Consider the following 15885-nt stretch of genomic DNA (forward strand, 5'->3'; position numbering starts at 1 on the left):
TTTTTAATCCTCACCGGAGGATATTTTTCCATTGATTTTTAAAGAGAAAAACATTGAAGTGAGAGAGACACATTGATTGGTTGCCTCCTGCATGCCCTGACCAGGGCTGGGGAGGAGCCTGCAACCGAGGTATGTGCCCTTGATGGGAATCGAACCCGGGACCCTTCAGTCTGCAGGCTGACACTCTATCCACTGAGCCAAACCAGCGAGGGCATTTCCCACTGTCTTTTAATGAACGTTCACATTTGGAAGTGTGAGTGAGAACAGTAAGAAAGAAAAGCATTTGCTGAATGAAAGAACCCACAGCACAGCTGCCTCCTCAGAGCCCGAGGTGGGCGGGGCTTGGCGAGCCTTGGCTGCCTTGGCCATGGTCACCGTCACCGTTCTCATCGTGAATGGCCCTGGGCCTTTACAGCTTCTCACACTTTGTCTTCATGTCATTTATTAGCTCTTCGCCAAAATAGAAAAGTAGAAGAAAGCAGGGTCCAGAGAAAAACCCGGATCACGTCAAGTGTCTGAGCTTAGGGTCAGTGAGCTGGTAAGTATCTTAGACGTAAAGCAACCACAGGCCATCCCTTCCCCTCCCCCCAGTGTTCACAAAAAACCCTCACAGCCCGGAGAGAGTATGAAAATAAAACCCTCACCTGCACTGATTCTATTGCCAACTCGCTGTCAACAAACTTCGCTTTAATATGTGAATTACATCAATACCTCACATTACATTTATGAAGCCAAGTTACACCAACTTAGTGGTTTACAACCTCAAACGTTACTCCCAGGACACATTCCAATAAATTTATTCTGTAAAAACAATACATATTTTTTTCTTTTTTTTTTTTTACAGTAAACTTTTCAACTACAAACCTCGAGTACGTGAAATATGTTCCAAAGACAAGCATAACAGGATTGAGGAAACCCAAACTGACTAAATGTGTCCTCACAATATAGGCTGGCATAAAAATAAATAAAACTCTCTATGATCACAATAGCAACAAGAATGTACACATAACGATGGTGTGTGGATGGAGAGTAACTACTCTAATTCTAGTCCTGAAAGAAAAGTTCTTTAAAAAGTTTGTGTTTAAAAGTCGATGCTCTGTCTGGTTTCCCATAGGGCTGCTGCTGATGTCCAGCTTTAAAACGTCAAGTTCCCACCTCGAGTGCCTCGCTTGAATTGTCTTGGCAGCGGGGGAAAGAAAGTGTTGCCTCTACTTTGGAGTTAACACAAAAAGACGCACTGACCTCACATACAGAGACTGGGTGTGTGTACCTAACAGCATGAGTCTGGAGAAGTAGAAGCTGTCAACGGGCTATTTCTAATACGGAACAGATATCTTACAATACGGTTAAACTTTACACCTGGCCTCAAGGATGAAGAACCATTTTCATCTCATCTTCATGTGCCAGCGTTACGTATCTAGGAACGGTTTCTCAGGTCCTGTCACCCAGAGGAGATACGTATCATGTTGAGTGGTCATTTAAAAAAAATGCAAATTTATATTGAACCGAGTGTGTGGTGGAGGCGGAGTAAGGCAGGAGGCTTCAGAACATCGCTGCCTTGATAAAAGGATCCTAGACATGTATAAGTTTGTGCAAAAATCTTGATAATCCTCAGTGGTTAAGGGCAACTTCATGCAACCAAGTAATAAGAAATTATATCAATAACTTTAAAAAAGGCTAAAATGTCTTTTTTTTTCCCCTTTCTCTAAACACAAACAGAGAGGAATGTGAATCAAGGACATACAAACTGGGTTCAGTCAATGACAACAAGGACCGTGTGGGTTCGTAGCAAATCCGAGAACAAGAGACAACCAAGCGCTCAGCCTTCCTGGGGTTTCTTTAATGCGCAGCGTTCACCACGGTGGTTAGGTCTGTAAGAGAGAGAGACGAGCCTTTAGGAGACGGAGGACATCAGCTTCTGCACCAACAGAGTGTTCAGCTGGGCCTTCCGAGGTTCCCACCTGCATCTCGGCACCGACCACTTAGCAAGCACAGCCTGGGGCTCTGCTCCAGACCCGTCAGTGCAAGAAGCCAAAGGAACGACTAGGGTTTTTGTTTTTCTAAATATATTTTTACTAGTGGCCTGGTGCATGAAATTCGTGCGGGGGGCGGGGGTGGAGAGAGGAGGTGTCCCTCAGCCCGGCCTGCACCCTCTCTAATCTGGGACCCCTCAAGGGATGTCTGACTACCAGCAGTTGGACATCCCTCTCGCAATACGGGACCGCTGGGCTCCTAACCACTCTGCCTGCCGGCCTTCTCCCCCGCAACTGCCCTCCCCGCCAGCCTGATCGCCCCTAACTGACCCTCCTGCCGGCCTGCTCACCCCCAACTCCCCCCACTGCTGGCCTGCTTGCCCCCAACTTCCCCCCATGCCGGCCTGATCACCCCCAACTGCCCTCCCCTCCTGGCCTGATCGCCCCTAACTGCCTCGTCTCGGCCCCCGCCACTATGGCTTTGTCCAGAAGGTCTCCTGGTCTAATTAGCATATTACTCTTTTATTAGTATAGCTTGATTTCAGAGAGGAAGGGAAAGGGAGAGATAGAAACATCAATGATGAGAGAATCATGGATCGGCTGCCTCCTGCACGCCCTTTACTGGGGATGAAGCCTGCAACCTGGGTGTGTTCCCTTGACTGGAATTGAACCCAGGACTCTTCAGTCCCCAGGCCGATGCTCTAGCCCCTGAGCTAAACTGGCCAGGGCTATTAGGGTATTTTTAGTATTCCTTTAAAAAAAGGGGAAGAAATCCCACAATCAACTGCCTACTGTCTGGCAGGCACAAGCGCAGTGGTGTGTACTCTGTACAACTCTAGGTGGGAAGGACAGTGTGTTCCTGGGGCACAAAGCCGATGGAGAAACGAAGGCGATCAGTCTTTACCAGGACTGTGGTGCCAGAAAGGAAGGTAAGCTGCTTAGCCCAAACGGTGTGGCTCCAGCGGCTGAGCATCGTCCCATGCACCAAGGTCACTGGTTCGATCCCCAGTAGGGGATGTACATGAGGCAGACAATCCATGTTTCTCTCTCTCTCTAAAAAAAAAAAATTAAAAATTAAAAAACATTTTTTAAAGTATATTTTTATTGATTTCAGAGAGGAAGGGAGAGGGAAAGAGAGATAGAAATACCAATGATGACAGAGAATCATTGATCAGCTGCCTCCTGCACGCCCCTCACTGGGCATCGAACCGTGACCTCCTGGGTTCACAGGTGGATGCTCAATCACTGAGCCACAAAACATTTTTTTAAAAAAGGTAAACTGCTTTAAAATTTACAAAGCATTTGAAGTATATGCAAATTATTCTGCATAATATTTACAACTTAATTACTTTGACATAGGGCTTGTTGAAAAACCAGAGTTGACAAAATCAAGATGGACAGAAAAAAGCAAGCCCCGCTTTCCTTCAGAATTTAGGTGGCATGTATGACAAAGAGACTGTGGGGCCCACTTTAACCTGTGCCAGGCCACTTCCCCACAGGGATCCTGTCTGTTTTCGTCGTCACTGACCCAAATATACCAAAGCCCCTCGGGGCGCTCTCCTGGGACGAGTGAAAGCGGGGACTCAGGCCCCAAGTGTTCCTTCTGAAACAGCCTGCTTCCGGCCTCACTTCGCCGAGTGGAGGGATGTGCTTGGAAGCACACGTGGCTCATGCCTGGGAGTGTTTCCACGCACAGACCCAGCACCTACACTGAACTGTGCATGACGCCGTACGTGAGTCATTCAGAGCCTTCGAAGGGGAAGCTGCTAAACCCGGTACCCCCTCCAGCGGCAGAAATACATTTCTCAGCCTGTTTCCACCAACTGGGAAAGCCAACCTTAAAACCAACCCAACAAACAAATCCCATTTAAAATCTGTGATCCAGCCTGGCTGGTGTGGCTCAGTGGTTGAGCATCGACCTATGAACTAGGAGGTCATGAGTCAATTCCCAGTCAGGGCACATGCCCAGGTTGCGGGCTCCATCCCCAGTGGGGTGTGCAGGAGGCAGCCAATCAATGATTCTCTCATCACTGATGTTTCTATCTTTCTCTCCCTCTCCCTTCCTCTTTCTGAAACCAATAAAAATATATTTTAAAAAATAAATAAAACCTGTGACCTGCCCTCACCGGTTTAGCTCAATGGACTGCAGGGTCCCGGGTTCAATTCCGGTCAAGGGCATCTACCTCGGTTGCAGGCTCCTCCCTGGCCTGGGCCCTGGTCAGGGCATGTGCAGGAGGCAACTAATCGATGTGTTTCTCTCACATCGATATTTCTGTCTGTCTTTCCCTCTCTCTTCTACTCTCTCTAAAATCAACAGAAAAATATCCTCAGGTGAAGATTAAAAAAATCAAATCAAATCAAATCTGAACTTGCAAAATACAATGCCTGATGACTCCTAACTATTCACAAATGAAAGCACGAGACACAAGATTACACTGACAGCCTTTGAGGGTTTCCCTCCCTTGTGAAGGAGGAAGACACCCATTTAAACAATAATAATAATAATAATAATAATAATAATAATAATAATAAAACCACCTGTTAACCAACCAAATAAACTTCTTTAGTAATGTCTTTTAAAAAAATTAACGTGAAAGGCAGTAGTTTCTATGTCCACATTGGTAGGAGATTCATAGCAACAACTATGCAATCCATGTTGAAGAATGTTTTAGAACACATGGTCCCACGGCAGCCGCACAGCAGCCCCACAAAATTATTACTGCCCCAAACAGAGTGAAGGTGGCACCAAAATATGACCATGACTTTAACGACATGCTTTTTTGGGGGGGGCTGGAGGGGTGTAGCAGGTGGGACACACGGAAATCGAATGTGTCAGGTACTCAAGCCTTCATTCAGTGAGGCTACAGGCAAAGGTAACAACAGAGGACTATGCAGTGGAGAGAGGTGCAGAGAATAAAGACAGGCAGGGGTGGAGCAGAGCTGAGGTGGACGAGAGAAATCAAGAACAGCTAGAGCCCTAACAACGGGAGTAATTATGGAAACCGGATGGAGGAGGGACAGAGCTGAGAGGTAAACAGTACAAACAAGAATAGGCAAGAGCTCAGCTGGCACCAGAGTTTACCAGGAGAGTAACAGTCACACTTCAGGGGCTGATGTTTTAAAGGACCTGCCACTGCTGAGTCGGTCTTCACAGAGAGCAGACGCATGGAGAACGGCCAGGGGCAAACCTGCCTTCACTAACCCTTCGGCAAAGGTGCCTGTGACTCTGAAGTTAACAGAGTTACCAAAAGTAAACAAGACTCAAAGTGGACAAGTTTTCCTGTTGGGTCCTTTAAACATCAGCATTCATATACCGTTAGAATATTTAAATATTTAAAGCCCCCACGGGCACATTAAGTGACGACCACTTCTAGGGCAGAAGCAGCAGTATGACCTCCCCTATTCTGAACATGCTATTTTATTTTATAAGAAATGCAACTGTCAGATGTTGAGGTGGCATTTCATGATTTCAATATTTCACGCCTGACTTTAAAAGGCTCTCAAGTTGCTGAAGTTGGTTTAGGAAAGAACAAACTGTTCGTGGAGTTCCAGGCTGACAGGCAGGTGCATTTCCCACCTGACTGGCCTGTTTGCAGCGTCTAAGCGGCTGCTCTTACCCAGGAGCTGTCAGCGGAGGATTATACCGACCGACCGGGCCGAGTGCTTCTCCAGTTACTAAGACAACGCCTAACGCTGAGCTACAGATCCTCATTCTGCAGCCAAGTGTCTTCTAAGTGAACACAGGCTGAGAGACACCGCGCGCCTCCTTACCCCTTCGCTAGTTTTCTGCAAGTCTGAAGCTGTGTTTCTCGTGTCATTGCCGGCGTCTCCACCCTCCGAGCTGCTTTTGTTTTCCTCTTCTTTGCAGTCCTTGTCATCGTCATCCCCCGGAGACTTCCGGGACTGTTTAGAGGATTTCTAAATGTTTAGAGAAGTTAAAAATTATAGCCAAGTAGAAACCCAAATGCACAAGCAGAAGGAGCCGACCTACACCTGCTCTTTCTGGTTTGACACAAGACGTACGTCCACAACACACAGGGGGCCAGGGCCGGGCTAAGTGACCTTGGCCCAGTCACTTCACCTCTCTGGGCCTCAGCTGAACCAGCTGCAAAAGAAGTAGAGGTAGCCCCACCGGTGTGGCTCAGGGGATGAGCGTTGACCTATAAACCCAGAGGTCGCAGGGCACATGCCTGGGTTGTGGGCTCGATTCCCAGTAGGGGGTGTGCAGGAGGCGGCCGATCAATGATTCTCAACATTGATGTTTCTATCTCTCACTCTCCTTTCCTCTCTGAAATCAATAAAGAAATATTTTTTAAAAGAAGAAGTACAAGTGGACTAGATGCCCTTTTTCTTTCAGTCCTGTCCAGCAGTGAGATGTTAAAAGCAGAAAACAGAGATTCACCCACACAGAGCACGGTCAATGAAAAGCACAGCTGGGCGGACACTACCTGGGGAAGGCTACAGAGCTGGAAGGCACCCTGGAGGATGGGAAAATTCTGAGTATTTTGTTATTTGCAAACTTTATCCCCATCAAGGCAAATACCATGGTTTTCATTAGGTGCATGAGAAATAATACGCATTCCTATAATTTTACCTGTATGCAAGTTGGGTGGATTTTATAGGCCATAAAATAAAATGTTTGTAGTCTGATAAACTCTTGGCATTTGATTTTAAGGCAATTCTTAAGTATTTCCAGTCACTAAACACCAGAATCTATGGGAAGTAATTTATCCAAATATTCAATCATGTGACAGACCAATTCCAGTCAAACCTGGACCAATCTTTGGTCTTCAAAGGTCTGTTTATCTTGCTTTCAGTTTCTAAAAGGTGAACAGTTTTCACAATCTCATGGTTTTTCTTCCCCCTTTTTTAAAAAAATATTTTTATTTATTTCAGAGAGGAAGAGAGAAGGAGAGAGAAATACTGATGTGAGAGAGACACATCGATTGGTCGCCTCCCACATGAGCCTTGACCAGGGCTAGGGATCTAACCTGCAACCAAGGTAACATGCCCTTGACTGGAATTGAATCGGGACCCTTCATTCCGAGGGCCAATGCTCTATCTACTGAGCTGATCCATGTTAAAAAAAAAAAAAAAAAAGAATATTGTATCTAGAGCACACTGAGGTGGCCCTGCGTCGTTCCGATCCTCCTATGTCCCTAAACTCTCCGGCTCTCACCTGGAGGCTATTGTAGGCTACACACCTATCCTCTGTCTGTGACTGAAGAACAGTCCTCCTCTCGCTGAGAAGGGGGTATTTTCGGGGTCCAACCAGCCCCCTGAGTCAACAGCCAGTTGCCCTCACCCGAGGTTACCTGTCTGATTCCCTCCGGCTCCTCTGTCTCTCAGGCAGAGGCCCACAGAGCGCGCACACTTCGGTGTGCCCAGAGCAGGAAGTAAAAAGAACCCACCCTTCAGTGACTTTGCACAGAACAGGAATAACAAGGGGACAGCCTCTTAGTAACCTTGGAAGTGTAGGACTTTTTCCGTTTCGAGCCAGCTTTTTCATTCTTCCTTTTGCCTTTCCCATCTTCTTCGACTCTATCCCCTTCTTCCTCGCTGCTCGCATCAGCGGTGTTGCCGCCTTCCCCCTCCGTTTCTGAAGAGCTCTGTTGTTGAATTGCCTAACAAATAAAATATTAGCCAGTTACACTTCGGAAACACCAGCCAAGAACACAGATGGTGAGAAAGAAGAGCGGTTCTATTTTAATTTGAAAGGGTTCAGCTTACTCTTAAAAGATTTTCAAAATAAACGCTGTCAGCCTCGATTTCCCTGACTTGAACCCTCTTGGGTAACGGAATTCTATTTAACCCCAAATGCTACCAAAACCAAAAAGAATTCTGGCTTCAAATGAAGGGAGGGTAACTTTTAGTACAAAGGCCGTTTAAGAAAGATCCAAAAAGAGAGCGAAAACCAAAGAAACGAGCCACAGCAAGTGATAACGAAGCACACGCTTACCTGGTATCCAGTGAACTTTACTCCGGGGTTATTCTCTATTTCCCACAATCCTTCATTAAATCCTTTCCGTTTGTTGGACTTTCCAAACTTGTCTTTGTACTCTTTATATGGAAAAAGGTCTTTTGGACCAAGAAATGCACTGTAGACACACATTAGAAATGGAATTGATACTCTGACCTTCAAATGTAAGGTATTTAAAAAAGATATGTATATATATTTATTGATATCAGAGAGGAAAGGAAAGAGAGAGAGAGAGAGAGGAAGAGGAACATCAATGATAACAGAGAATGTTTGATCGGCTGCCTCCCGCACACCCCACACCGGGGATCAAGCCCACAACCCAAGCATGTGCCCTGACCAGGAATTGAACCTTGACCTCCTAGTTCATAGGTTGATGCTCAACCACTGAGCTACATCAGCAGGGCCAAATGTAAAGTATTTTTAATATCAATATCTACTAAGGTGCCAGAGTATATTTTAGTAAACAATTAAAAATAGCTCAGTTGGTTAGAGCATCGTCTTGATATACCAAGGTTGTGCATTTGATCCCTGGTCAGGACACATACAAGAATAGCCAACGAATGTATAACATAAGTGAACAACAAATTGATATTTCTCTCTCTCTCAAATCAATACATAAAAATTTAAAAAAGTATATGTTTAAAAAAATGAATAAATAAATCCTCTGAGTTAGGCACCTATCATAAGATGTTTTACACATATGCTTCAAGGCAGAAAAAAACAAATAGCTGGGTATACAAACCAGCAATCCTGGATCGTGCTACTTTCTTTTCCTTCTTCTTCTTCTTTTTTTTTTTTTAAAGATTTCACAACACGAGTTCAGAGATTTTGAGGGAATATTTATTTTTTTATTTTATTTTTTAAAAATATATTTTTATTGATTTTAGAGAGTAAGGGAGAGGGATTGAGAGATAGAAACATCAATGGTGAGAATCATTGATCGGCTGCCTCCTGCACGCCCCCTACTGGGGATCGAGCCCACAACCTAGGCATGTGCCCTTGGCCAGAATCGAACCTGGGACCCTTCAGTCCATAGGCCAACGCTCTAATCCACTGAGCCAAACTGGCTAGCGCTCTTCTTCTTCTTTTTTTAAAATATATTTTATTGATTTTTTACAGAGAGGAAAGGAGAGGGATAGAGAGTTAGAAACATCGATGAGAGAGAAACATCGATCAGCTGCCTCTGGCACACCTTCCACTGGGGATGTGCCCGCAACCCAGGTACATGCCCTTGACCGAAATCGAACCTGGGACCTTTCAGTCCACAGGCCGACGCTCTATCCACTGAGCCAAACCGGTTAGGGCTCTTCTTCTTTTTTTAATTAAGATATGTTTGTATTGATTTCAGAGAGGAAGGAAGAGGGAGAGAGAGATAGAAACATCATTGATGAGAGAGAATCATTGATAGGCTGCTTCCTGCACGCCCCCTACTGGGGATGGAGCCCGCAACCGGAATCGAACCTGGGACCTTTCAGTCTGCAGGCTCTATCCACTGAGCCAAACCAGCTAGGGCTGGATGGTGCTACTTTCTAGCAATCTCTCTATGAAAGAAAACGTTAAGTTGCATAGTCCACAGTGTCTATTAGATAAAAGCAAAAGAAAATAAAACTAAATTCCTGAATGAAACAAATTATTTCTCACTAGAGGCCCAGTGCACAAAAATTGTGCAAGAGTAGGCCTTCCTTCCCCGGCTGCCAGCAGCAGCTTCCCCCTGGCACCCGGGACCCGGGCTTCCCTCGCAGCCTGGGCTTCGTCTGGAAGGTCGTCTGGTCTAATTAGCATATTAATGCTTTCATTATTATAGATGTGAAGACAAGAAAGACATTTGTCTCCAGGGCCCTCTCCTGGTGAGCTCTTTCCAGGCAAGTATGTGGAAGATGCCAGAGTGGCAGGCAGCCGGCTAAGGCACAGCTCATGCCTGCCTCTACTAACACCCAAGTGAACATAAGGGTGATTCTGAATTTGAAGACGTGTAAGATTTTGCGGTAGTTTTCAGCTTTCCCCCCACATTTACAATTTCTACTCCATGTGTGCGCCTGTAATTAAACATACACATTCTCAGTGTGTCAAGGCTGCCAAATGTCCCCACGTATCCATTATCTTCTTTCTTTTATTAATGCGTTAATTACTCCTCCCAATTTTCCCCTCCCTAGAGCCTATGTTTTCCAGCCGCCCTAACAGCTGGGTGTGGCCACACGACCAAGTTCTTGCCACTGGAATGAATGCAAGCGGAAGTGACACCTGCAACTCCCCTGTCATTTCCTCAGGAAATGTTCTCTTTCTTTCCTTCCCTCTACCTGGAAGATGCCCAGGTGCTGTTTAGCCAATTCATTTGTTTTTTAATTAAAACTTTTTATTTTTTAAGAAATAAGCAGTCCTAGCAGGTTTGGTTCAGTGGATAGAGCTTTGGACCGTGGACTGAAGGGTCCCAGGTTCCATTCTGATCAAGGGCACATGCCTGGGTTGTGGGCTTGATCCCCAGTAGGGGATCTATCTATCTCTCTCGCTCCCCCTCTGAAATCAATAAATATATATATTTATATAAAAAGAAAGAAGCAGACAAGGACAACACCCCAGAGAATGGCAGGACAGAGGAACCTGGGTCCCTAGAACAGAGCATTCTACTCACCTGTTCTATCTGCCTATCTCTGGATCGTTTCAAAAGAAAGAAATAAACTTCTCTATCATTTGAAATACCTGTCTTTCAGGTTCCTTTATTCAACAGGTTATCCTGTACTCTAACCAATACAATTAGAAACCTTAAAAAAATTTGTGGCACGTGTGCTTCTGGGGTCCCACAAACGGAGAGAGCCGTCGAGAACACAATTTTGCTCTGTGGAGTATGAACGGGAAACGTTTCTCTGGACGGAAGCATGTAAGAGCTACAAAAGAAATGACTGGTGGCAAGAGGATCACCTCAGGACTTAAACGTGTCCCAAAGGGGAATTCTGGGTGATGCTCAACAATTGAACAGAAACAAAGATGACATTTAAAAGGAAACTGACCGAAATCTTTACCTTAAGAAAAATACATTAAGGTTTGCAATTTCATATAATTGACCATAATGATTTGCACAACGTGTGAAATGTTACAGATCATCTATGAACAATGCAGTCTAGCAGAGTCCAATGGGAGCTTTGAAACTTTAGGTTGTTTTGCTGACTTACGTTTCATGGGTGCCAAAAAAGAAGATAGGATACTTGTTTGCCGGAGGTTTCACCGCTCCCTCTGGGAGTTCATCAATCTATCAGAGATAAATGTACGTTATTAAATATGCACTTAAATCATGTAAGATACTATAAACAGGATGCAAACATTGAGAATTTAATAATTTCAAAATAAAATTACTCTAACCAAAATCCCAATAGTTTTTCTTTTCTTGAACCTTACAAAATGATTCTATTTTTTCTTTAAAAAATTTTAAATTTATTTTTATTTGTTTGTTTGTTAAAAAATGATTCTAAGGCCATATGCAGCCCAACACATAGATAAGAGTGTAACACTGTAAACTGATTATAACCATCGTGGACATTCATCATCAGGACCCACAACTACTCACCTCCTTCCATTCAAGAGAATTGCTCCTGGAACCTACCCTAGTGAGGTAATTAAGACAACAACAACAAACCCCCAAAAGATGCACTTTTGGGGGGTAATAGTGAATTCACACACACACACACACACACACACACAGGAATGTGAGCACTGAGAAACAGAATGGTGAAAAATGAACTTTGATTATGCCACTTCCTTGCTTCAGACCCTTCCACAGCAGCTCACTGAGAACAGCGTTCTCAGCTGTGGGTCTGAAACCGGTGGAGCTATTGAAAACTAAAAGCATCGCGGCCTTTCTCCACACCTACCAACTCTTACGTACATCCAAACTCCTCAGAATGCTGTAGAGTTAGAATGTCCCAGGAAATAAATGGTCCCTGACTCCGAAATCTCCCTCCGTGGCCCCAACCTTGCCTCGTTTCCAGGCATGAAATCACAAACACCTACAAACGAACTACGGGTCCTACAAGCAGCTTCACCTGGAGAAGAGGCTACAGACAGGAGACCACACACCTGGAGCGTGGAGAGCAAGGAAAGGGCCTGTGCTGTCTCCGGAGGAATCGGGCCTCCTTACCTAACACAGGACACCGGCTGAGGCTCCCTCGCCACATCGGAGCTGGGTGGGCCCTGTGGTGCGGAGCAGACGCGCTGGTGTACTGAGCAAATACGGACGCTGAGCCCACAAATCTGTAGTTAGGCCCTGCTTCTGATCTGAACCGTGACATTGCAGGCATCACTTCATCTCTTGGGACCTTGACCTTCTCGTCTGTAAAATGCGATGGCTCCACTAGGTAACCGCTAGGTTTCCTGAAATTCCATGGCTTGTCTAAAACGGAACTAATTTCCTTTGACTCTGCTTTACTCAGATCTCCCCAACCCTCCCCCAAAACGATTTAAAGAAAGAGAATCATGTAAAACTGAATTCAGATGTTTGTGAAACCAATTCATAAGACGGCCAATTTGGGCATCGCTCTTTTTGAAATTTTTTAATATATTTTTATTGATTTCAGAGAGGAAGGGAGAGGGAGAGAGAGAAGACAAACATCAATGATGAGAGAGAATCACTGATTGGCTGCCTCCTGCATACCCCACATTGGGGATGGAGCCTGCAACCCACACATGTGCCCTGATGCGAAGAGAACCGTGACCTCAGGTTTATAGGTTGACCCCCAACCACTGAGCACCCTGGCTGGGCACCGCTCTTAATTTTTGGCGTCAATTTCTATGATATGCAATATCTGCTTTTTTCACCCTAAATTCTATTTTGTCTTATACAAAGTATTGCCATTTATCTTTTTACTCAAGTTTGATAAAGGGTTATTTCCAATTTGGGGGTAATTCTTGCCTTCTATTTTCTGTTAGGTTGGTCTCTTATAAACATTATATTGTTGGATTTTATTTATCAATTCAAATGGAGACCATTTATGCTTGAATATCATGTCTGGCTTTTATGTCTGCGTTTTTCCTTCGTGTTTGCCTTTATTGTATGAATTATAACTCAAATACCTCATTTTTAATTCTACAAGTACTTCAAATACTTCAAGAACACTATTTAAACAGTAGTATTTACCTAATAATATTAAGACAATATTTATGTATTCTAATCCGAAGCATTCCTTCCTCTCTTATTCATTAATCTTTTCTTCATCTTTCCTCTATTTTGTCTTACTGTTTGGTTTAATAAATTGGTAATCACTTTTCTTGTTACAGTGACTGCAGGCAACTACTCAGGGCAGATGTCTTCATAGGAGCAGGAAGAAGGCAAAGAGCAGATGGAACAGGATGTCAACAAGGAACTTCTTGAGAATCAGTTTCAGCTGAAGACCCAAGACAGCAGGCAACACACTCCTAAATGAGGTGAGTAACCACGTCAGTCTTGCGGAGAATGCGGTAAAAAACCCTTGTAGACTTAGCTCTACCACCACCACCACAAAATAGGAAGAGCTGGAATATAGGAGAGGGTTTTGGGAAAAGCTCCGTTTCCCCAAGACTATTGGGAGAGCTTGAGATGGGTCTTCTGGGGCTTTGGGGTTTGACTCAAGTCTGAGAAATCTTGAGAAAGAGTCCAGGACTTTCTGGTTAGTTGCTCTGAGGACAGAGTGAACGGGGAGCGACTTGCACTCCGAGTTTCCATGGTCAAGTTGCAAGTCTTCCTGAACCATTAGCTAGAGATAGTATGGGGTTGTCTTAACACCTGTCCAATGGGCCACCTGGAGGTAAGGGGACCACGGCAGAAGGAAGGGAGCAATGTTCTGAGACAGTCAGGGAGGGGGGTTTTAAGTGACTATCCCAAAAAGAGGCTCATTAGCCTGTACCAAGAGAAGTGAAAATGAGATAAAGCCAGGAGTACTGGTGGTGGGCTGCTTCTAAAGCGGCACCGATGATTCTCATTTCCTGCCATTCTGGGCCTGTGCAATCCCCTCTTCTGGAGAGTGGGCTTGATCTGCTTGCTTCTAAGGAATGGAATATGGCAAACGTAATGGCATGTCCGATCCGTCTTTCTGACTTCTGCCCTATGCTTGCTTGCTGAGGAAGCCAGCTGCTGTTTATGAGTTGCTCAATGGAGAAGACCATGTGGCTTGGAACCCAGGAAGGGCTCTGACCGACAACCCATGAACAAATAAGGCCTTTATGCCAATAACCCAGGAGGAACCAAATCCTGCCAACAATTGGAGTGAGCTTGGAAGCTAATCCATCCCCTTAAGATGATCTTGTGAGAGACACAGAGGAAGAAGGTCCAGGTAAGCCATTCCCCGGTTCCTAACCCACAGAAACTGTGAGATAATAAATGAGTGAACTGTATACTCCAACTGAGCATTTTACTTAAAAAATTATACATTTGGTCCTAACTGATTTGGCTCAGTGGATAATGTCAGCCAGAGGACTGAAGAAGGGTCCTGGGTTCGATTCTGATCACGGGCATGTACCTTGTTGAGGGCTCCATCCCCAAAAGGGGGCGTGCAAAAGGCAGCTGATCGATGTTTCTCTCTCATTGATGTTTCTAACTTTCTATCCCTCCCCTTCCTCTCTGTAAAAATCAATAAAGTTTATTAAAAATTATACTTTTGCATTATCATTTTGATGACTACCTTTTCATATCATATATGTGTGTGTGTGTGTGTGTATATATATATATATATATATATATATCACAGACTTTTATCATGGAGATCCCTTTTCTTTTAAATTGAGGTGTGTGTGTTTATCAAGGGAGTGGGTGAGTGGAGACTTACCTCCATAACTTCCCTCAGATGTACTTAACCCCAGTTAATCATTATTAATAACAAAGTATGTTTTTCTCCATGTTTATATAAATACAAATGTTTTATGCACAGGGAGAAGTGTTTTGGAGGGAGACCACTGTGTTTTATGCGTACACACACACAAAATGAATCACATTTTATTAAATTCTCTGCATTATGAAGAGTCCTTAAAGTCAAATGGCATAGATCTAACTCATTTATTTTTTAAAAAAATATTTTTTATTGATTTCAGAGAGGGAGAGGGAGAGAGAAACAGAAACATCAATGATGAGAGAGAATCATTGACTGGCTGCCTCCTGCACACCCCCCACTGGGGATCAAGCCCAAAACTGAGGCTGTGCCCTGACCAGGAATCAAACTGTGACCTCCTAGTTCAGAGGTCAACGCTCAACCACTGAGTCACGCCGGTCAGGCTAACTCATTTATTTTTAATGGATGCACAATAACCCAGTGATTAGATAACCTATAATTTATTTAACTTTTCTCTATGGGGTGCGTGTTTATCTTATTTTTAGAGTTTTTGCCCTTAAAAAAGGGCTACCGTAAGCATATTTAGATTTTTATGTACTGGAGCTTCTATTTGCACAAGATAGATTTACAGGAGTGAGATTGCTGGATCACAGATTAGAGGTATTTTTCATTTTAATAGATATTGCCAGACTGCTTTCAAAAAAGGCTGTAAAAATTTACATTTCCACCAAGGTATGAAAATGACCTCCCTTCCAATCTCTGACAGCATTAGGTGTTAATGCTCGTTTAGATTTGCATTTCCCTGATTAATGGTGAGATTAAACATCTTTTCATAGGTTTATTGGCCATTAGGATTTGCCCTTCAGGGAACTGACTATTCCTATCATTTTTGCATTTCTGTACAGGGTTCTATCTTTTTACTAGTCATTTGTAATATATTAACGTGATATCTATAATTTCCATAGCAAATATCTTTCTCCATTATATAATATGTCCATTGAAACATTTTCTTCTCTTGAGTTCCAGGACACTGTACTCTCCTGATATTTTTTTCCCTTTCTCACATAGCTCCACTTACTCCCTTGGTGATTTCATCCCATTTCAAGGTTTAGAATGGCATCTATGTGTCTCATTTTTCTACCCC

General features: G+C 44.0%; 1 protein-coding gene across 1 annotated transcript in view; it reads right to left on the bottom strand.

The window, feature by feature from the left end:
* Positions 1-210: 210 nt before the first annotated feature.
* Positions 211-15885, bottom strand: part of HDGFL3 (HDGF like 3) — a 32095-nt gene continuing 16420 nt past the window's right edge. The window contains exons 2-6 of the mRNA XM_080651712.1: positions 11121-11197; positions 7933-8071; positions 7439-7597; positions 5745-5891; positions 211-1871 (exon numbers count right to left, since the gene is read on the bottom strand). Of these exons, the coding sequence (XP_080507838.1) occupies positions 1866-1871; positions 5745-5891; positions 7439-7597; positions 7933-8071; positions 11121-11197 (528 nt within the window). The 3' untranslated portion in view covers positions 211-1865. The remainder of the gene's footprint in view (positions 1872-5744; positions 5892-7438; positions 7598-7932; positions 8072-11120; positions 11198-15885) is intronic.

Source organism: Plecotus auritus (genome assembly GCF_963455305.1).
Source record: "Plecotus auritus genome assembly, chromosome: 15".
NCBI classification, from domain to species: Eukaryota; Metazoa; Chordata; class Mammalia; order Chiroptera; family Vespertilionidae; genus Plecotus; species Plecotus auritus.